The 22,332-nt window shown below is 49.7% G+C and overlaps 1 protein-coding gene across 1 annotated transcript in view; it reads right to left on the reverse strand.

The window, feature by feature from the left end:
• The window catches only part of acox3 (acyl-CoA oxidase 3, pristanoyl), a 199,188-nt gene that overhangs the window by 90,681 nt on the left and 86,175 nt on the right, over positions 1-22,332 (reverse strand). The window contains 2 exon segments of the mRNA XM_067991065.1: positions 18,117-18,158; positions 18,161-18,226. Coding sequence (XP_067847166.1) covers positions 18,117-18,158; positions 18,161-18,226 — 108 coding nt within the window.

Genomic DNA, 22,332 nt, shown 5'->3' on the forward strand with positions numbered 1-22,332 from the left:
CCCCCCACCCCGACCGATCGCCCCGCGCCCTAGCCCCCCCACCCCGACCGATCGCCCCGCGCCCTAGCCCCCCCACCCCGACCGATCGCCCCGCGCCCTAGCCCCCCCACCCCGACCGATCGCCCCGCGCCCTAGCCCCCCCACCCCGACCGATCGCCCCGCGCCCTAGCCCCCCCACCCCGACCGATCGCCCCGCGCCCTAGCCCCCCCACCCCGACCGATCGCCCCGCGCCCTAGCCCCCCCCACCCCGACCGATCGCCCCGCGCCCTAGCCCCCCCACCCCGACCGATCGCCCCGCGCCCTAGCCCCCCCACCCCGACCGATCGCCCCGCGCCCTAGCCCCCCCACCCCGACCGATCGCCCCGCGCCCTAGCCCCCCCACCCCGACCGATCGCCCCGCGCCCTAGCCCCCCCACCCCGACCGATCGCCCCGCGCCCTAGCCCCCCCACCCCGACCGATCGCCCCGCGCCCTAGCCCCCCCACCCCGACCGATCGCCCCGCGCCCTAGCCCCCCCACCCCGACCGATCGCCCCGCGCCCTAGCCCCCCCACCCCGACCGATCGCCCCGCGCCCTAGCCCCCCCACCCCGACCGATCGCCCCGCGCCCTAGCCCCCCCACCCCGACCGATCGCCCCGCGCCCTAGCCCCCCCACCCCGACCGATCGCCCCCCGCCCTAGCCCCCCCACACCGACCGATCGCCCCCCCGCCCTAGCCCCCCACCCCGACCGATCGCCCCCCCACCCCGACCGATCGCCCCGCGCCCTAGCCCCCCACCCCGACCGATCGCCCCCCACCCCGACCGATCGCCCCGCGCCCTAGCCCCCCACCCCGACCGATCGCCCCGCGCCCTAGCCCCCCCCACCCTGACCGATCGCTCCGTGCCTTCCTGCTCTCCGCTTTGCTCCCCGGCTGCGGCCTGATGCCACAGGCCTTCCCACATAACTTAATTCAAAAATTTAAATCTGGTCTTGCCATTAAATTCCGCAGGACATCCGGAAAACCCAGGTTTCCCGGCCGCTATAACTCTTTCCTCCCTATTTGATATGGTTGTTAGGAGATGACAACCTAGGGTGCTTTCCCCTAGGTCTCTTTGGCAAAATGATTGAACTTGGGATCTCACTATGTTGGGAGATTTTGTCCATTTTCCTCACCCCATTACTTTGAAACAATGTGCTGAAGCACTAATTCACTGATACTGTCTCTGCTTTGAATTATTTCAAGGAAAGACAAGGGCTAATCTTTTTATTTATATCAGTTATATATCTATGGGTAGCTTTAATAAAACAACATAAGTTGGTGTATCGAGAAATTCATTGCTCATTAAAATTAAAAACTTTTCAGTGGTTCTCTCTCTAACTACGTGATGATTTGATTTTGGAAATTCAGGCTGTTGATGGGGGAGCCTCGCCCACAGGAGAATTCATTGAGAAATCAAAGCTGATCCCATGATTATCAATCCAAATGGAAAAGAGTGGTATTCCAACTATACAGAAAAGACGTCCTGTAATGTTGATACTCTGAGGTTTTCACCTCTACTGTGAGTAAGTGAGACTGAGACAGAGAGGGAGAAAGTTAGAAAGCGCGAGAGAGATACAGTAGAGAGGAAATAGAGGGAAGGAGATTCAATGTGGACCTTTAAATCCAGACTCAAGTCAATGCATTTGATTCCTAAAACAACTTTTGTTGCATCATTCCTGGCTGCAAACTGTAGAACAGAATGTGTACTGGGTAAATCCAACAAAAGTATAGGAAATCGCTACTACTATTCTAATCTGACAGCTTTGACTCATAGCTACATTCAGCACAATAAACAAACATTCACGCTGCTGCCTCCACCAAATGTGAAATGCACTGTTGGTAACTATAATATAATATAAGGATATGTAGAAAAGGAGTAATAGAGAGAGCGAGAGAGAGAGAATTGAAGAGAAGAGGTGGACAAGAAATTTAACCAGCGGATCTAGGTTTAAAAAAAGATGTTGAGGGAATTTTCCAACTTTGCGCTCCTAGTGGGGAACCTCCACCATCAAAAGCACACATCAGGGGCATGATTTTAATAAGGCGGTGGGGATGGCAGCAGGGGGCGGTCAGTGGGTGCATGGCAAACCCAACTAATAAAAACTTACCGTTCCCCACGCGACCGCGGCTTAATTGGTGGCCATTAATCTTGTGTCCAGATTTGCCATCCGAAAGCTGTGCAGTGGACGGCAAGCGTACCGGCGTGACAGGCAGCCAGCTGGAGCATCTAGATTTAAAGGGCCATTGCTCCAATGGATTTTGCTGGAGCAAGGAGCAAGAAGACACAATGGAGCAGCACAGGGGCAAGGCTGCTCCAAGATTCAGCAATGCCTCACTTGAGATGCTGTTGGCCGGGGTGAGGAAGAGGACGGAACTATTTTACCCGGCTGACAGGGGGAAGTGCCCTGCCTCTGCCACCAAGGCCTGGCACGAGGTGGCAGAGGAGGTCACGAGCAGGAGCAACATATCCCACACTTGGGTCCAGTGCAGGAAGTGTTTCAATGACCTAACTAGGTCAGTAAAAGTGAGTATACTTACTGATTCTCCTGCATTCCTTGGTACACATCAACCCCACCCCCCCACCCTCACATCATTCTGCACTGCCAAAACTACTCCATCACATCACTCCTCACACCCACTTAAGGCTCATCCTCAACTTACTTGCCTTTCCTGAGCACATCCTCACCTCCCCATTTGTGACCCACTCCAATCTACTACTACCACTCAGTCCAATCTTGATCCAACGTGATGTCTCTGTCTGATACTCACCCTCTGATGCATCTCTTTCAGTCAGCCTCACCCAAAGCAATGCATTCATCGGCTGACTATTTCACCATCACTCACTCACATGTCTGTACTTTCTCCCCTTATAGAAGCGTAAAATGCACACATGAGGGCTAAGACAGGATGGGGGGGGGCCACAACAAATAGTGGTCCTCACAGACGCTGAGGAGGAGGCCCGGGAGATCAGCCACACCCTCGAGTGCCTGTCCATGGGGGATGCTGAGACTGGCACCCCACAAACGTCTGTTGGCACAACTTTAACATTCATCACACACAACATGAATTGATGTTAAGAATGATTGGCATGTTGAACACCCAAGTTTGCTCATCGCAACATGACACATCTGTGATGATGCTCAATGTTGCCTTCTGTTCTCTTGCAGGCCTTCAACGACCGCAGTGACGGCAGAGGGCGATTCCTCAGAGGAGCTCCCGGCCTATGAGGACGCACCAGATACTCACACCTTGGTAGGTCCTAGTAGTCAGTTAGTTGAGTTGGCACCTGTTGAGTCACCACACACAAGTAAGCACAAGCAGACAATGGTGGCAGGGGCAGCTGTGGAGAATCCACGTCGGTGGGCGCACTCCACTCCAGGCTCTGCTCAGCTGGACGCAGATGCTGAGCCCCGGGGGTGGGGGGTGGGCCATCCTTTAAAAAGGAGAATGATCGAGGGACAGCAGCACATTTGCAAGGTACTGGAACAGGTGACACGCACACTCTCCACAATAGCGCAGAGGATGGAGGAGTCCAACTCCTGCATTAGTGGAATGGTGTCACAGGGACGTGAAGAACCGTCTGAGATAGTGTCGCCGGTAACTGCAGAAATGCCCGAGATAGTGTCGCAGGTAAGTGCGGGAACGTCTGAGATAGTGTCGCAGGTAAGTGCGGGAATGTCTGAGATGGTGTCGCAGATAAGTGCGGGAACGTCTGCACTGGAGAGAAGGGTAGCCTCCGTTGAGCTTCAAGCACGGCTCACAAATGAGTCCATTCAGACCCTGACAACGGCCGTTCGGACTCACGGTGAATAAAATTCTGCCGCCTTAAACAAGCAGACAGAAACTTTACAACTGGGTTTCCAAGGCATCATACATGTCCTCCAAAATGTTCTCCAGTAGGTTGGTGGGAGTGATGTGGGCCTGGTCCAGGAGAGGGATGATGGTGAAAGGGGACATGGAAATGGGGACACTACTGAAAGTGCTCCCACATCTCACCAGTTGTCCTCCTCTCAACCAGTACCTGCATTGCTGCCTCCTCTCCAGGTGGCCGAGTCTGCCCCTGCACAGGTGCAGGTGGAGCAGTCTTTGGCGGGGCCCTCATGGGCTCCAAAACCCAGAGGGCGTAGGCCAAAAGAATCTAAGCAGTCCAGCCATGGACACGAGAAACCTGCCACTACCTTTGCTGCAGCCATAGGGGATGCACCATGTAGAAATAGCAGGAAAAGAAAGGCTAAGGTTTTGTGATCACGAAGGGTATGCACAAGGGTGTCAGACAGACTTATGTTTTTCATTTATGTTTGTTTTTTGTTAAAGTCACATTAAATGTCATCATTCTCACCACTACGGCCACGTCTTGCCCATTCTTGACTGCCTTTTGTGATGGCGCCCTTTCATGTGCTTCATCATGAAAGGCGACACTTGATGCCACCCAGTGGGTCACTTTACAGCGGGTGTATGTGTAGTTGCAGGATTGTTTTGGGCCGGGGTGGGGGGGGGGGGGGGGGGGGCGGGGAGGGGAAGAGAGGGGTAAGAGCAGGATGGGGCTGGTGTTGGGGCTGTTCTTTCCAGGTGCATTGAGGACTGGACTATTCTCACTTTGTGATCTTATAAGAACCATTCACGAGTGAGTCCCTGGCCTCACGAGCAGCCAAGTGAGCCACTGCTCTGCCCATGGGTTCGTCCTCCTCCTCCTGTTACTGCTGCTCCTTCTCAATGTTCATGGCAGATGTGGATGCTGGATTGGGGCATGGGGCCTCATCAACCAGTACCCCTCTCTGTTGTGCCATGTTGTGCAGGACACAACACATTACTATAATGTGACCCACTCTCGCTGGTGCATACTGAAGCGCTCCCCCAGAACGATCGAGGCACCGAAATCACATCTTCAGCAGTCCTATTGTGTGTTCAATTATAGACCTAGTGGCGATGTGGCTGTCGTTGTATCGATGCTGTTGCTCACAGACGGGGCTCCTCAGAGATGTCATCAGCCATGTGTGCAAGGGGTATCCCTTGTCCCCGAGGAGCCAGCCCTTAAGGTTGTTCGGAGTGTGTAAGCGGTCCGGGATGTTGGAGTCCCTCAGAATGAACAAATTGTGGCAGTTGCCGGGGAATCTCGCTCACACGTAAAGAAATCTTTTGCGGTGATCACAAATGAGCTGAGCATTGATAGAGTGATAACCCTTTCTGTTGATGAACGGTCCTGGCTCATGTGGATGTGCTTGGATTGCTATGGGCATGCAATCGATTGCACCCTGTACACGTGGGAAGCCAGCCATAGAGTGGAAACACTCTGCCCCCTCCGTCTAACTGAGGTCATCCATGGGGAAGTTGGCGTATTGCGAGATCCTGTGAAACAAACAGTCAGAGACCAGCCTTATGCACTTGTGGGCAGACGACTGAGAGACCCCGGTGATGTCACCAGTGGCACCCTGGAATGATCCGGAGGCGAAGAAGTTGAAGGCAGTGGTCACTTTAACTGCGACAGGTAATGAGACGCCGTCAGGCCCAGCCGGGAGCAGGTCGGCATGAAGGAGGCTGCAGATGTCTGCGACCACCTGGCGACCTCCGTATGCACCGCTCCTCAGAGAGGTCCTGGAATCTGAGCCTCGGTCTGTAGACCCTCTGACGAGGGTAGTGCCTCCTGCGACACCAGTCCCTCTGTTGTTCCCCTCTGTGCTCTTGTGCAGGTGCCTGAGGCGCAGCACTGTGTCGAGGAGCTACAAGTGGCGGAAGTGCACGCCGTGCCTGGCGAGGCTGGTGATGTTCCTCCTCCTCAGGTGTAGTGGTGAATGCAGCCATCGCGCCCCCCATCCTGATGGTGTCAGTTTGAGGGGGTCCGAAAAGTTGGGAAATATATGTAAACAGAACAATTCTGAGTGGAAACCAAGAATTTTCAGTCTAAACACAAAGATCTCCCAGCCAAGAGTTTGTCTGAGAGAACTGAGTGCCCTGCTGGAATAACTCACCTTTTATCCCCATCTGTCAAACAGGGATTTAAATGTTCAAATGGCTGCCGGCTGCAACCCACTGACTTTCCCAATGCCGTGTTTCACATAGCATGGGAAATATGTTGAGGCAGCGTGAAATCGCTTGCCTTCATAGTTAATTGCATTTAAGGATTTTAAAAAAAAACTACTTTAAGTAGTTGAATTGCTGCTTTAAACATCATCCCGCGAGCACTTTTGGGTTTGGGAATGGCGCGTGCACCCAGAGGGCGCTGGGTCGTGCGCGTTCTTCGGTGTGTTGGAACCGGGATTTCTGCCCGCTCCTCAAAAACACGGTTTTATTTGCGACCCGCCCCCAACGATTTCTTTTAAAATCGAGCCCCAGTAGTCTAGGTGTGCACCACCCATCAATGTACGACCATTTCAAATAAAATTCAGAAAATTGTAGGCAGTGCTTGCCTGAATTTCAGATTTATACTCTCGGCAGTCAAGACTCCCTGCCGAGTGCACAAAGTCAGAAAATTACCGTTGCTAAATCAACCTTCGTCTCAGTTAATTTAACGAATAAATGTGAGAAACAATATGATTGCAACTATCAGGTGTTACATTCACCTCGCCACAAACATTAAAATGAACTGTGATAAACATAAAATTAAACAAAATATGGGGTTCAGAGTTAATACTGAGGAAAGGGGGTTGTAGTTAACACCGAAGAAGACTGCAACAAAATACAAGAAGACATTAATAAACTTGTAGAATGGATGTGTAATTGACAAATGAATTTCAATAGTGTGAGGTGATGCATTTTGGTAGGAAGAATAAAGGAGGCCACATACTCCTTGGAAAATAAGAGTTTAAAATGGGGTAGAGGAGCAATGGATCTAGGGGTACAGATACACAAATCACAAAGTAGCGACACAGGTTAGTAAGGCCATAAAAAAAGCAAACCAAGCACTGAGCTTCATTTCTAGAGGGATAGAAGCAGAGAAGTTATGTTAAACTTGCATAGAACCTTGGTTGGAACACAGAGTACTATGCTCAGTTCTAGTCTCCATATTATAAAAAGGATATAGAGGCACTGGAGAAGGTACAATAAAGATTTACAAGGATGATACCAGAACTGTGAAGTTATAACTATCAGGAAAGGCTGACCAGGCTGGGGCTCTTTACTCTAGAAAAGAGAATGATGTGGAGATGCCGGTGATGGACTGGGGTTGACAATTGTAAACAATTTTACAACACCAAGTTATAGTCCAGCAATTTTATTTTAAATTCACAAGCTTTCGGAGATTTCCTCCTTCCTCAGGCAAATGTTTCAAGAGCTCCTTGAAGCCTACGCATTTATACATATAGAACAATACATGGTGTTTACAGACTGCCCCTGCAACTGCCCGTTGCCAAGGCAATCACCGTGTTCAGACAGAGAGGTGTCACCTGCAGAACCCCCGAATACACATTCAACAAAAAAACAAACAGGGAAAAAAAAGGAGAAAAAAAACACAGAGAGAGGCAGAAACATCCGGAAGGCAGAGAGAGCCAGCAAATGACCCATTATATTAAAAACAGATAACATTTGTTCGCTGGTGGGGTAACGTGTAGCGTGACATGAACCCAAGATCCCGGTTGAGGCCGTCCTCATGGGTGCGAAAAGAGAAGGCTGAGAGGTGACCTGATAAGGGGTCTTTAAGATTATGAAAGGGTTTGATAGGGTAGATGCACAGAAGATGTTTCCACTTGTGGAAGAAACCAAAACTAGGAGCCATAAATATACAATAGTCACTAATAAATCCAACAGGGAATTCAGGAGAAACTTCTTTACCCAGACAGTGCTTAGAATGTGGACCTTGCTACCATAAGGAGTAGTTGAGGCAAATAGCATAGATGCATTTAAGGTGAAGCTAGATAAACACATGAGGGAGAAAGGAATTGAACGTTATGCTGATAAGGTTAGATGAAGAGGGGTGGGAGGAGGCTCGGGTGGAGCATAAACACCGGCATAGACTACTTGGGCCGAATGGCCTGTTTCTGTGTTGTACATTCTATGTAATATCTTCTACAATAAATTGATTTTAAACAAATTGCAGTATGCTGCATTCCATTCCATTATAGACTGTGTCAACATCAAAATATTTCTAAATTGATCATCTCAATGTTGTAAAAAGAAAATCTCTACAAAGAGCTCGGTTCTTCACACATTAATTTTCTTGCTTCATGATAAAGACCAATGTGTGTTTTTGTGCCATCAGGATTTATCAAAAAGAGTGAGAAATATTAATTTTTAATTTAAAAAAGGATCAAACATTTGAGGCTGAGATTGATGAGATTGCTCTCCTGGCACAGAGCCTTGCTCACCAGGAAGCGCATGTTAGGAATTTGAGAGCCTGCTCCTTGTAATTATTTTGGCCATTTTGTAATTACGGATGGCTAAAAATTGATAAAGAAGAGGTATTAGAAAGGCTGGCTGAACTTTAAGTAGGTAAGTCACCTGGTCCGGTTGGGATGCATCGTAGGTTGCTGAGGGAAGGGTGGAAATTGTGGAGGTACTGGCCATAATCTTCCAATCATCCTTAGACAAAGGAACGGTGCCAGAGGATTGGAGAATTGCAAATGTTACACCCTTGTTCAAAAAAGGATGTAAGGATAAATCCAGCAACTACAGGCCAGTCAGTTTAACCTCGGTGGTAGGCAAACTTTTAGAAACGATAATCCGGGACAAAATTAACAGTTGCTTGGACAAGTGTGGACTAATTAAGGAAAGCCAGCATGGATTTGTTAAAGGCAAATCGTGTTTAACTAACTTGATTGAGTTTTTTGATGAGGTAACAGAGAGGGTTGATGAGGGCAATGCGGCTGATGTGGTGTACATGGACTTTCAAAAGGTGTTTGATAAAGTGCCACATAATAGGCTTGTCAGCAAAGTTGAAGTCCATGGAATAAAAGGGGCAGTGGCAGCATGGTTACGAAATTGGCTAAGTGACAGGAAATAGAGAGTGGTGGTGAATGGTTGTTTTACGGACTGAAGGAAGGCATACAGTGGTGTTCCCCAGGGGTCGGTACTAGGACCGCTGCTTTTCTTGATATATATTAATGATTTGGGCTTGGGTGTACAGGGCACAATTTCAAAATCTGTAGATGACACAAAACTTAGAAGTGTAGTGAACAGTGAGGAAGATAGTAATAGACTTCAGAGGACATAGACAAGCTGGTGGAATGGGCGGATGCGTGGCAGATGAAATTTAACAGAGAAGTGTGAGGTGATACATTTTGGTAGGAAGAATGAGGGAGAGGCAATATAAACTAAATGGTAGAATTCTAAAGGGGGTGCAGGAACAGAGATACCCGGGGGTATATGTGCACAAATCGCTGAAGGTGACAGGGCAGGTTGAGAAAGCGGTTAAAAAGCATACGGGATCCTGGGCTTTATAAATAGAGGCATAGAGTACAAAAGCAAGGAAGTTATGAAGAACCTTTATAAAACACTGGTTCGGCCACAACTGGAGTATTGTGTCCAATTCTGGGCACCGCATCTTAGAAAGGATGTGAAGGCCTTAGAGAGGATGCAGAAGAGATTTACTAGAATGGTTACGTGGTTATACTGGAGAAGCTGGGGTTATTCTCCTTAGAGTAGAGAAGGTTGAGAGGAAATTTGATAGAGGTGTTCAAAATCATGAGAGGTCTTGACAGAGTAAATAGAGAGAAGCTGTTCCCATTGGCAGAAGGGTCAAGAACCAGAGGACACAGATTTAAGGTAATTGGCAAAAGAACAAAAGACAACACGAGGAAAAACTTTTTCTTAACGCAGCCAGTGGTTATGATCTGGAATGCACTGCCTGAAAGGGCGGTGGGGGCAGATTGAATCGCGGCTTTCAAAAGGGAATTGGGTGACTACTTGAAGGAACAAAATTTGCAGGGCTACGAGGAAAGGGCAGGGGAGTGGGACTAGCTGGATTGCTCTTGCAGAGAGCCGGCACGGGCTCAACGGGCTGAATGGCCTCCTTCTGTGCTGTAACCATTCTCTGATTCATTCTATGATTCTATTCTAAAACCATGAGTGAAGCTTGAATTCCCGGCATGTGCCCTGGTGGCAAGGCATCACACCAGGAGTGCAATTATGGATATAAAATCATGGCAAACACATGTTTGAATTCCCGATATGCACTCCCAGAGGACGAGGCTCCATTCCAGGGGTGCAATTTCATAAAACCAGCCCTTTGACACCATGGGGTAACAGGGATATGCTTGGTTATGAGGTATAACTTGGAAGAAACCAAATAGAATATTTTGAAACTGAAAAATAGGGTGCGAGGCATTCAAAAAAAGAGACCAATACAGAGAAAAAATTAGTGAGGGGCAAAGAGAGAGTGGGAGATATACAGAAGAATGAAGGAGAGACTTACACAAAAAGTGACAGAAAGGGTGAGAAAAAGAGCTGGAGGCAAATTGGCACAATGAGAAAAAGATATGAGAGAGAGAGAGAAAAAGAGAGAAAATTGTATGAGATGGAAGAGAAATTGGAGAGGGGGACAGAAAGCGGAGAGAGGTAGGAAAATACTGTCATGGATCGAGACAAGGAAGGCAACCGCTGAAAAAAAAATCAATTGTTTACATCACAACCAAGCGAAAATGTAAAGATTTTAGTAAGGAATGCTGTGCAGGTACTGCTTAGTATTATGAATATATGTTTATCAGTGTTCAAAGATTTCCTTTAATGTTAATATCTAATGGCAACCTTTTGAAATGTGAACTTCTTTGAGTGTTAAGTGCAAATAAGTTCCAAATGTAGACCGAGTTAATGAGGTTGAGAAACCACCATTACAGCACACCAGATTCCAGCTGCCTAAATTAGATTTTCTCATAATATTGTGAAGTGTACTTACACATTGTTTGATCCGATTGCTTTTACAGCTGTCTTACAGCTGTACTCGAAGTACATCACAAGGGATTTACCAGGAATAGTCCCATTACCTACTGCTCTTGTTTTGACATTTGCTATTTGTTTGAAAATCTCTGATAATGTGTTTTTAAAAAACCTGAGTTTTGGCTCTTTTTTAGGTTACTCAAAAGGATGCACTCTGAATCATAACTACACATTTCAGTTTGGATGAGCACCAATGTGTAGCACCTCAGAATGGCAGTAATCAGGCTCATCTCCTGCAACTGGGCAAAAGGAGGCAGTGGGGGAAGAGTGTGAAAACTCTTAGAAAAGATCTTTACCAGAGTCCTCTTTCACACCTTTTGATGGCTGACTCAACAGCAGTATAGGCATAGGCCTGAGAACTGGTCACTCACTTACCCTTAGCTATAAATGTAAGGAATCTTACAACACCAGGTTATAGTCCAACAGTTTTATTTGAAAATCACAAGCTTTCGGAGCTTACCTCCTTCGTCAGGTGAGTGAGTGAAGGGTTTTAAAATCGCATAGCATTTATTAGGCTGGGAGACAATCACAGCAATCAAAGGTGTCGTTGGTGTTCAGACAGGGTTAGCCATGGAAAACATTACATCCCTGTATACTGAATACACAATGGGTCAGATTACACAGACAGAGAAAGGGACCCGAAAGGGGGGGGGGGGGTGGAAGAGAGAGAGAGTGAGAGTGAGAGTCCAGTTGTATTAAAAAGATAACTTTTTTTTCCCGCTGGTGGGGTTACGTGTAGCGTGACATGAACCCAAGATCCTGGTTGAGATATATGCTATGCGATTTTAAAACCCTTCACTCACTCACCTGACGAAGGAGGTAAGCTCCGAAAGCTTGTGATTTTCAAATAAAACTGTTGGACTATAACCTGGTGTTGTAAGATTCCTTACATTTGTCCACCCCAGTCCATCACTGGCATTTCCATGCCTTAGCTATAAGAAATGGGTCACTTGGCAAGCATGGAAATGGAATAAAATAGGAGCAAAAATGTAGGATTACACATCCTCCAAAAATAACGATACCAATTAATCTGACAAGTAATGTAGTTAAAGAAAATCTCCATAAAAGACCCACAATGCTATGTAATAGTTGCTAACGTTAAACATTTATTTTTCACATAATCGTGTTGGATACACGGGGAAGCTGATGGTGAATTACTACTAGGACAGCACAGCCATTGGTCTATTTCCATCCTCAGACATGGAATGCAATGGGAACGCTGAATGTCAACTTCAGTACTGTGAATTTCAGCTCTGCGGTGACCTGAAACAGGCTCTTTATTACAACAGTACACTGCTCTCCCAATGGACAGTCTTTTTATACTTTAAAATTCTCATCCTTGTTTTCAAATCCCTCCATGGCCTTGGCCCTCCCTATCTCTAACCTCCTCCAGCCCTACAACCCTCAGATCTGTGTGTTCCTCCAATTCTTGCCTCTTGCGCATCCTCAATTTTAATCACTCCACCATTGGCAGCCGTGCCTAGGCCTTTAGCGCTGAAATTCCCTCCCTAAACCTCTCCGCTTCTCTACTCCTTTAAGACATTCCTTAAAACCTACCTTTTTGACCAAGCCTGTCCTAATATCTCCTTATGTGGCTCGATGTCAAATTATGTTTGATAACACTCCTGTGAAGCGCCTTGGGACGTTTTACTACGTTAAAGGTGCTATGTAAATGCAAGTTGTTGGTGCTGTTTATATATTATGAAAAGAGTAGTGTGTTATTCACTGGGAGTATACTATATTATAACAACATTTTATTTTCAGTTGCCGTTTCAATTTAAGGGAGTCCTAGCTTCAGTGTTCAGGACACGCATGTCATCATGCCAGTACGCCCTTGTACAGGAATAGGATGTATTCATTTTAATATTTGTTTCATGTAATCAGCTTAATATAGAGGACAGCTGTGAAGTCACTGGAAATAAAAAACAATCGAGATGTAAAATGGGCTGCTGTTTCACTATCACCCATTTTACACTATCGTACAAAGTCAAAATTACCCCCCTGGACTTTGTGGGTCTGATTGCCAGGATTAGCAAAGATCATGCGGCCCATGGACCAACATTTGGACACCCCTAATTTAGCAAGTCTATGTGAACTAGAAAGGGATGTTTTGAAACGCTTGCAGCACTTTTTTATTTAAAAAAAAGCAACTTTTGCCAACCGTTTCTCTTATACTGGAAAAAATGGACTTACTTTCCAGTGGTCTAGTTGTTTGTGGTTTCAATCTGGTTATTTTTGAAGTTTTTAAAAACTTTACATGCTTCCAGAGTGGAAAGCTGCAACATCCGTAATTTGGTGACGATTTTCATGTCCCTGGTAATACAGGGAATAAAAACAAAGGTAATCTGAATAATTCTGCAAAAAATGCATATAAAACAAGGAGGTCGAAAAAATTAATTTACTAAAAATCTCCAAGTTGTGCTTCTATTGCCTTAAACCCACCCCGAAAAGACTTGAGCCTGTCTTCAACAACATTCGGACTCAAGGGCAGAAAACATACACTATTATAATGCTGACCAAAACAAAGTGCTGCTAGAAGATAATACTGAATTTAGAAGGGCTAAAATAACTAAGTGTAGAAGTCACCCAACACATTCACACATTTAGAACTTAATTCAAGCCAAATGTTAAGAGGTTCTGATTAATTTAATTAGATACGTATGCACCAGAAAAAAGAACAGCACGACTGTCTCAGCTGGTTCCAGCTGTCTGGAAAAAGGGCCCCGAACTGCCTGCAAACAGGATGCAGCAAAACCATAAAGTGATTCATCAGCCTATTTTAATAATAATGATGGCAGAAGGCCGTGGGAAAGCCTTCAGGAAATTATTTTCTTTCTCTGCCTTAATTTCTGCATACTTAACAGCAACGGTGTGGAAAAAAAAACTTTAAATATTAGTAAAAATTACACTGACCAAGTGGTGCCATGGAATGGCATGACATGAGATTTTGGATCCCAACTGGACTATTGAGGAAAGTGGTGAAAGGGAGAGAGGGATAAATGGAAGTAATCTATCCTGGGAGTAGGCAGTCTGCTTATCCTTCCATCAGTGTGAATGGCCCATGGATCAAGGGGAGTTAAAGAACAAGAAAAATAATTGATAAAAATTAACAATCTCCATGTGTTAATTTCTAAAAAATTAAAGTAGGTTATCTGATTGATTTGGTCAATAAAATCCACTATACTTAAGTATACATCCATTAAATAAATCATATTGTAAAATAAACATTACCCCTGTCATTTCTATGGAAGCCTAGCTTTGCTAAGCAATTATAAGATTCCCGCCAAGGTGCCACAGTGGGGATTTTGATGGGTGAATTATGCTGGGCTGCTCTTGTGCACCTTCTAGAGCAATAAAGGTAGAAGCCAAAGATCAGGTCTTCAGCCTGTGGCGGGGAGAGATAGTATGAATTTCACACATATGCACACTCAAAAATCACATAGGGTGCAGGCAGTAACAAGTGAGATAACCAGCAAGAGCAATGTTTGAATGATTTACCAATGTCATGTCAGTCCTGAGATGTTTTATTTCCTTGAAACAAAGCCTAACCTTTTTTTTTATTATATACTAATGGTTCTCCTGTGGCATTTCTCACTGTAGGTGTCGGCATTGGCTCAGTAATAGCACTCTTGTCTGAGTCAGAAGGTCATGGGTTCAAGCCCCACTCCAGAGAGTTGAGAACATAATCTAGGCTGACACTCCAGTGCAACATTGAGAGACTGCTGCACTCTCGGGGGTGCTGTCTTTTGGATGAGATATTAAACTGAGGCCCTGTTTGCTCTCTCAAATGGACGTGGAAGATCCTATGGCACTATTCAAAGAAGAGCAGGAGAGTTCTCTCTGTGTCCTGGCTAATATTTATCCCTCAAACAACATCACTAAAACAGATTATCTGGTCATTTATTTCATTTCTGTTTGTGGGACCTTGCAGTGTGCAATTTGGCTGCTGTGTTCCCCTACAACATTTGAAAAGCATGTCATTGGCTGTGAAGCACTTTGGGACATTCAAAGGCATTACCTCAATATAAGTTCTATCTATCTATCTTGTTTAATAAACAGAGAAGTTTTTTAATGCAAAATGTATTGTTCTGCTGGTAAGATGGAACTATCTCACTTCAAGGAAAGCGTTATTGCTAAGTAAACAGAGCCTCAGATCATTCAGAGTTTAATTGCTGATTGGTCAAGAAACTGGATGGAATTTCTACATCAGGCAGACAGGTGAGCTGAGCAGCTGGCATTTCAGCAACCCAGGGGCTACAAGGGTGGACAGGGGAACAGAACAGCAGGACCATGGCCTGACTTACATCTGCATTTCAGTAGCAGCAGGTCCCAAGAGGGGCAGGAGACCAGGGCAGCGGGCCTGAAGCCTGACATTCAGCACTAAGAGCTGCATGGGATTAGACAGAGAGGTTGAAGGGTTTGCCATGGCACCATCAATGGAGAAATGGGAATAAAACAGCACCACAAATGGACAAAATAGGTATTGTAAGTGTTGGCTTTGGTGCATTACCTATTAAGAGCAATGCTAGAACAGTGGTACAAGAGTTAATGTTTTTACAAAGACATTAACAAATTATGAAAACTAGAAATAGGCACGGTAAAAAGGAAACTCAAGAATTTTATTATATAGATAGTTAGGCGGAATCTGTTTTCACTGCTTTTTCTGCACCCAGTATCATGGTCGATAGAGATGAAAGACAGATTCCTATAATCAATCTTGTGATTAAATGAAAGTGCTACTGTTCCACATCATTTAAACTGCAATGAAATCAGACTTTGTTTTACTGTATGTAAGAAAATAACACTGACTGCATGCATTATATAAAAACAGTGATTTTCTGTTAAAAGTATGGTTTCAGAGCCATAGGATACAATCATAAAATCCTACAGCACAGAGGGAGCCATTGGGCCCGCCATGCCTGTGCCAGCCCTTTGAAAGCTGTACAATTTAGTTCCACACCCCAATTCTTTCCCCCATAACCCTGCAAAATAGTCCTCTTCAAGTATATGCGTAATTGCCTTTGGAAAGTTCCTATGGAACCTGCTTCCACCACTCTTTCAGGTAGTGCATTTCAGATCTTTACAACCCTCTGTGTGAAAAAAATTCTTCTCAGTTCCCCTCTAGTTCTTTTACATCTATGGCTTCTGGTTACCGTCCCATTTGCCAGAGGAAACAGCTTCTCCCTATTTGCTCTATCAAAACCCCTCATAATTTTGAATACTTCTATTACGTCTCCCCGTAACCTTCTCTGCTCTAAAGGAGACCAATCCCAGCATCTCCAATCTCTCCACACAACTGAAGTCCCTCATCCATGGTATCATTCTGGTAAATGTCCTCTGCACCCTCTCCAAGGCCTTGACATCCTACCTAACATCTCTCCTTAACCTTTTCTGCTTTAAGGAGAACAATCCCAGCTTCTCCAATCTCTCCACATAATTGAAGTCATACCCTTTCATATTCAGCCATTACAATTCCTAATGTGTTTGAGGCCAAATAGAATCATAATCAAAGCTCTTAATAGATAAAATCAGGTCATCCTGGAGGGCGAGGATAACCCCAGACAAGTCCATGCTCCTTTTCTCGACTACTAACTAGTAGCTTAAACCCCTTTACACTGGATCTTTGAGCCTCACCTCTGACAAGAAGTGTGAAAAGCTCCTGGATTTCTTCATCGCACACGGACTGCAGCGGTTCAAGAAAGTGGCTCACCATCACCTTCTCAAGGGCAATTAGGGATGGGCAATAAATGCTGGCCTTGCCAGCGACGCCCACATCCCATGATCGAATTACAAAAAAAGACAGAGGCCGTCCGTTCACTTGCCTCTGCTGCTTTCTCCCATTCCCCTTGTCCAAGTCAAACTTCTCCCCGGGACCAAGTCCCGAACCCCCGTCTCTATTGTGTTTCTCTCCTTTCCCCCTTTGCTGCTTCCAAGCTCATCTCATCCATTCCCACTTAAATTCCCTTCCTGGCCCCCATGCTAGATAATATTGTAAATGCTTCCCTCTTCTCTGGCACTGTACCCTCCCTTTCAATACTGCCTCATCCCTTTCTCAAAAAAAATCCACCCTTAACCCCTCCACCATCGCTATCTGCTGCTTGTCTGACATCCTCCAGCTCAACATCATCAGGAAGACTGAAGCCATCGTCTCTTCAGCCCCTGCAACAAACTCCATACCTTTGCCACAGATTCCAATTAGTTGGCGCTTCTGCAGGCTGAACCAGACTGTTCACACCTTGGCATCACATTCATCCAGGGCTGAGCTTCCGACCCCATATCTTTTCCATCACAAAGACTGCCTACTCCATAATAACCGTCCGCCTCAGCCCTACCTCAGTTCAACTGCTGCTGAAATCTCAATCATGCCTGTGTCACCCTTCAGCCTTGATTAATCCAAGTTCTCCTGGCCAGCCTCCCATACTCCACCCTCAAACATCAGCGCATGCAAAACTCTGCTGCCCATATCCGGTCCCGCACCAAATCCAGCTTGCCATTACCCCTGGCTTCACAAACCTACCCTGGCTTCTGGTAACTCCCCATACGCCTCAAATTTAATACTCTCATCTTTGTGCTTAAATGCCTCCGTGGCCTCATCTCTCCTTATCTCTGTAACCTTCTCCAGCCCTGTAATCCCCACCACCGCCCCCCCTGTTCTTTCCATTCATCTGCATCCAGCCTCTTGTGCATTCACCCTCTCTTCACCCCACCATTGGAGGATATACCTTCAGCCACTTTGGCCCCATCCTCTGGAATTCCCTCCATAAACCCTTCCGCTGCGCCACCTCCTTTAAAACCCTCCTTAAGTCTCGCCTCTTTGATCTCTCGATTTTGGTCACCCCTTCATAATCTTTCCTTCTTTGGCTGTGTCCATTTTCCCATGCAACTCTGTGAAGTGACATTTTTCGACGTTAAAGGCACTATATAAATGCAAGTTGTTGTTATAACACTAGTTGGCATGCACAAGACTGACAGGAGGCCTGAGTAAGTATTGGTTTGTGCAAGACTGGGACCTGATGCTTGAAAAGTGAAAGCCTGTAGTTGGATTGAGCCAGGAGTGGATTATGCCAGATTTCCAAAATGGTACTAGGCTCTATATCTAAAAATAGGGACTCTGGGAATTCTTAAAACCAAGACCATTTTCAATTAAATAAAAATTCTTTGTAATCACTTTCTCAAAACTAACCTGGTTGAAATATCAAGTTGTCTACGAATAAAGTGAATCAACATCTTACCTGAACAGTCCATACACTCATCAGTGGTTGCTGTGAATTTTGGTTAAGAACAGAATTGAAATCTTCTAGAAAGTCAACAGACTGCAATGGGGACTTGATAGCAACATGATCTAACATTAAGAAAATAAAAAAAATTAGAGGAAAATTCCTTTGATCGACACACTGTGGTCTAAATTAGTTAGCGCACGGAACCAGGCGCGATTCCAGCAGCATTCAGCGATCGTACGTCAGAACGCAGAGGCCCAAGGACCGTCCTAAATTCGCCCTCATGATCATAAGTCAGGTGAGCTGTGCGCACCAATCGGGTGCTCTGACGCAGCTTTCCTGTCGGAGTCTAACCAATTTCAGCTGTCGCCAACCAAGGCCCATAGACAGATTCTGGGAGGGAGGAGGGGGGGAGGGATAGGGGGGATGGGGGGGGGAGGGATAGGGGGGGATGGGGGGGGGGAGGGATAGGGGGGGATGGGGGGGGGAGGGAAAGGAGTGACGGGGGGGGGGAAGAGGAAAGGAGTGACGGGGGGGGGAAGAGGGAAAGGAGTGACGGGGGGGGGAAGAGGGAAAGGAGTGACGGGGGGGGGAAGAGGGAAAGGAGTGACGGGGGGGGGAAGAGGGAAAGGAGTGACGGGGGGGAAGAGGGAAAGGAGTGACGGGGGGGGGAAGAGGGAAAGGAGTGACGGGGGGGGAAGAGGGAAAGGAGTGACGGGGGGGGAAGAGGGAAAGGAGTGACGGGGGGGGAAGAGGGAAAGGAGTGACGGGGGGGAAAAGAGGGAAAGGAGTGACGGGGGGGGAGAAGAGGGAAAGGAGTGACGGGGGGGGGAAGAGGGAAAGGAGTGACGGGGGGGGGGGAAGAGGGAAAGGAGTGACGGGGGGGGGGGAAGAGGGAAAGGAGTGACGGGGGGGGGGAAGAGGGAAAGGAGTGACGGGGGGGGGGGAAGAGGGAAAGGAGTGACGGGGGGGGGGGGAAGAGGGAAAGGAGTGACGGGGGGGGGGAAGAGGGAAAGGAGTGACGGGGGGGGGGGGGAGAGGGAAAGGAGTGACGGGGGGGGGGAAGAGGGAAAGGAGTGACGGGGGGGGAAGAGGGAAAGGAGTGACGGGGGGGGAAGAGGGAAAGGAGTGACGGGGGGGAAGAGAGGGAAAGGAGTGACGGGGGGGAGAGAGGGAAAGGAGTGACGGGGGGGGAAGAGGGAAAGGAGTGACGGGGGGGGGAAGAGGGAAAGGAGTGACGGGGGGGGAAGAGGGAAAGGAGTGACGGGGGGGGAAGAGGGAAAGGAGTGACGGGGAGGGGGAAGAGGGAAAGGAGTGACGGGGGGGGGGGGGGGGGAAGAGGGAAAGGAGTGATGGGGGGGGGGGGGGGGAAGAGGGAAAGGAGTGATGGGGGGGGGGGGGGGGAAGAGGGAAAGGAGTGACGGGGGGGGGAAGAGGGAAAGGAGTGACGGGGGGGGGGAAGAGGGAAAGGAGTGACGGGGGGGGGAAGAGGGAAAGGAGTGACGGGGGGGGGGGAAGAGGGAAAGGAGTGACGGGGGGGAAGAGGGAAAGGAGTGACGGGGGGGGGAAGAGGGAAAGGAGTGACGGGGGGGGAAGAGGGAAAGGAGTGACGGGGGGGGAAGAGGGAAAGGAGTGACGGGGGGGGAAGAGGGAAAGGAGTGACGGGGGGGGAAGAGGGAAAGGAGTGACGGGGGGGGAAAGAGGAAAGGAGTGACGGGGAGGGGGAAGAGGGAAAGGAGTGACGGGGAGGGGGAAGAGGGAAAGGTGTGACGGGGGGAGAAGAGGGAAAGGAGTGATGGGGGGGGGGGGGGAAAGGAGTGATGGGGGGGGGGAAAGGAGTGATGGGGGGGGGGAAAGGAGTGATGGGGGGGGGGGGAAAGGAGTGATGGGGGGGGGGAAAGGAGTGATGGGGGGGGGGGAAAGGAGTGATGGGGGGGGGGGAAAGGAGTGATGGGGGGGGGGGAAAGGAGTGATGGGGGGGGGGGAAAGGAGTGATGGGGGGGGGGAAAGGAGTGATGGGGGGGGGAAAGGAGTGATGGGGGGGGGGGAAAGGAGTGATGGGGGGGGGGGAAAGGAGTGATGGGGGGGGGGGAAAGGAGTGATGGGGGGGGGGAAAGGAGTGATGGGGGGGGGGAAAGGAGTGATGGGGGGGGGGAAAGGAGTGATGGGGGGGGGAGAAAGGAGTGATGGGGGGGGGGAAAGGAGTGATGGGGGGGGGAAAGGAGTGATGGGGGGGGGAAAGGAGTGATGGGGGGGGAAAGGAGTGATGGGGGGGAAAGGAGTGATGGGGGGGGAAAGGAGTGATGGGGGGGAAAGGAGTGATGGGGGGGGAAAGGAGTGATGGGGGGGGAAAGGAGTGATGGGGGGGGAAAGGAGTGATGGGGGGGGAAAAGGAGTGATGGGGGGGGGGAAAAGGAGTGATGGGGGGGGGAAAAGGAGTGATGGGGGGGGGGGGGAAGGGGAAAAGGAGTGATGGGGGGGGGGAAGGGGAAAAGGAGTGATGGGGGGGGGGAAAGGAGTGATGGGGGGGGGGGGAAGGGGAAAAGGAGTGATGGGGGGGGGGGAAGGGGAAAAGGAGTGATGGGGGGGGGGGAAGGGGAAAAGGAGTGATGGGGGGGGGGAGGGGGAAAAGGAGTGATGGGGGGGGGGGGGGAAAGGAGTGATGGGGGGGGGGAAAGGAGTGATGGGGGGGGGAAGGAGTGATGGGGGGGGGAAAGGAGTGATGGGGGGGGGGAAAGGAGTGATGGGGGGGGAAAAGGAGTGATGGGGGGGGAAAAGGAGTGATGGGGGGGGAAAAGGAGTGATGGGGGGGGGAAAAGGAGTGATGGGGGGGGAAAAGGAGTGATGGGGGGGGGAAAGGAGTGATGGGGGGGGAAAGGAGTGATGGGGGGGGGGAAGGGGAAAAGGAGTGATGGGGGGGGGGGGAAGGGGAAAAGGAGTGATGGGGGGGGGAAAGGAGTGATGGGGGGGGGGGGAAGGGGAAAGGAGTGATGGGGGGGGGGAAGGGGAAAAGGAGTGATGGGGGGGGGGGAAGGGGAAAAGGAGTGATGGGGGGGGGAGGGGGAAAAGGAGTGATGGGGGGGGGGGAAAGGAGTGATGGGGGGGGAAAGGAGTGATGGGGGGGGAAAGGAGTGATGGGGGGGGGAAAGGAGTGATGGGGGGGGGGAAAGGAGTGATGGGGGGGGGAAAGGGGAAAAGGAGTGATGGGGGGGGGAGGGGGAAAAGGAGTGATGGGGGGGAGGGGGAAAAGGAGTGATGGGGGGGAAGGGGAAAAGGAGTGATGGGGGGGAAGGGGAAAAGGAGTGATGGGGGGGGAGGGGGAAAAGGAGTGATGGGGGGGAAGGGGAAAGGAGTGATGGGGGGAAGGGGAAAAGGAGTGATGGGGGGAAGGGGAAAAGGAGTGATGGGGGGGGGGGGGGAGGGGGAAAAGGAGTGATGGGGGGGGAAGGGGAAAAGGAGTGATGGGGGGGGGGAAGGGGAAAAGGAGTGATGGGGGGGGGGGAAGGGGAAAAGGAGTGATGGGGGGGGGGGGAAGGGGAAAAGGAGTGATGGGGGGGGGGAAGGGGAAAAGGAGTGATGGGGGGGGGGAAGGGAAAAGGAGTGATGGGGGGGGGAAGGGGAAAAGGAGTGATGGGGGGGGGGGGGGAAGGGGAAAGGAGTGATGGGGGGGGGGGGAAGGGGAAAAGGAGTGATGGGGGGGGGGGAAGGGGAAAAGGAGTGATGGGGGGGGGGGGAAGGGGAAAAGGAGTGATGGGGGGGGGGGGAAGGGGAAAAGGAGTGATGGGGGGGGGGGGAGGGGGGAAGGGGAAAAGGAGTGATGGGGGGGGGAAGGGGAAAAGGAGTGAAGGGGGGGGAAGGGGAAAGGAGCGACGGGGGCGGGGGGGGAGGGGGGGGGAAGAGGGAAAGGAGTGACGGCGGGGGGGAGGGAGGGAAGAGGGAAAGGAGTGACGGGGGGGGGGGGGAGGGAGGGAAAGGAGTGACGGGGGGGGGGAGGGAAAGGAGTGACGGGGGGGGGGGGGGGGAGGGAAAGGAGTGACGGGGTGGGGGGGAAGGAGTGACGGGGGGGGGGGGAAGGAGGGAAAGGAGTGACGGGGGGGGGGGAAGGAGTGACGGGTGGGGGGGAAGGAGTGACGGGGGGGGGGGAAGGAGTGACGGGGGGGGGGGAAGGAGTGACGGGGGGGGGGAAGGAGTGACGGGGGGGGGGAAGGAGTGACGGGGGGGGGGGAAGGAG

The sequence above is a fragment of the Heptranchias perlo genome, chromosome 1 (genome assembly GCF_035084215.1).
Source record: "Heptranchias perlo isolate sHepPer1 chromosome 1, sHepPer1.hap1, whole genome shotgun sequence".
Taxonomy (NCBI): domain Eukaryota; kingdom Metazoa; phylum Chordata; class Chondrichthyes; order Hexanchiformes; family Hexanchidae; genus Heptranchias; species Heptranchias perlo.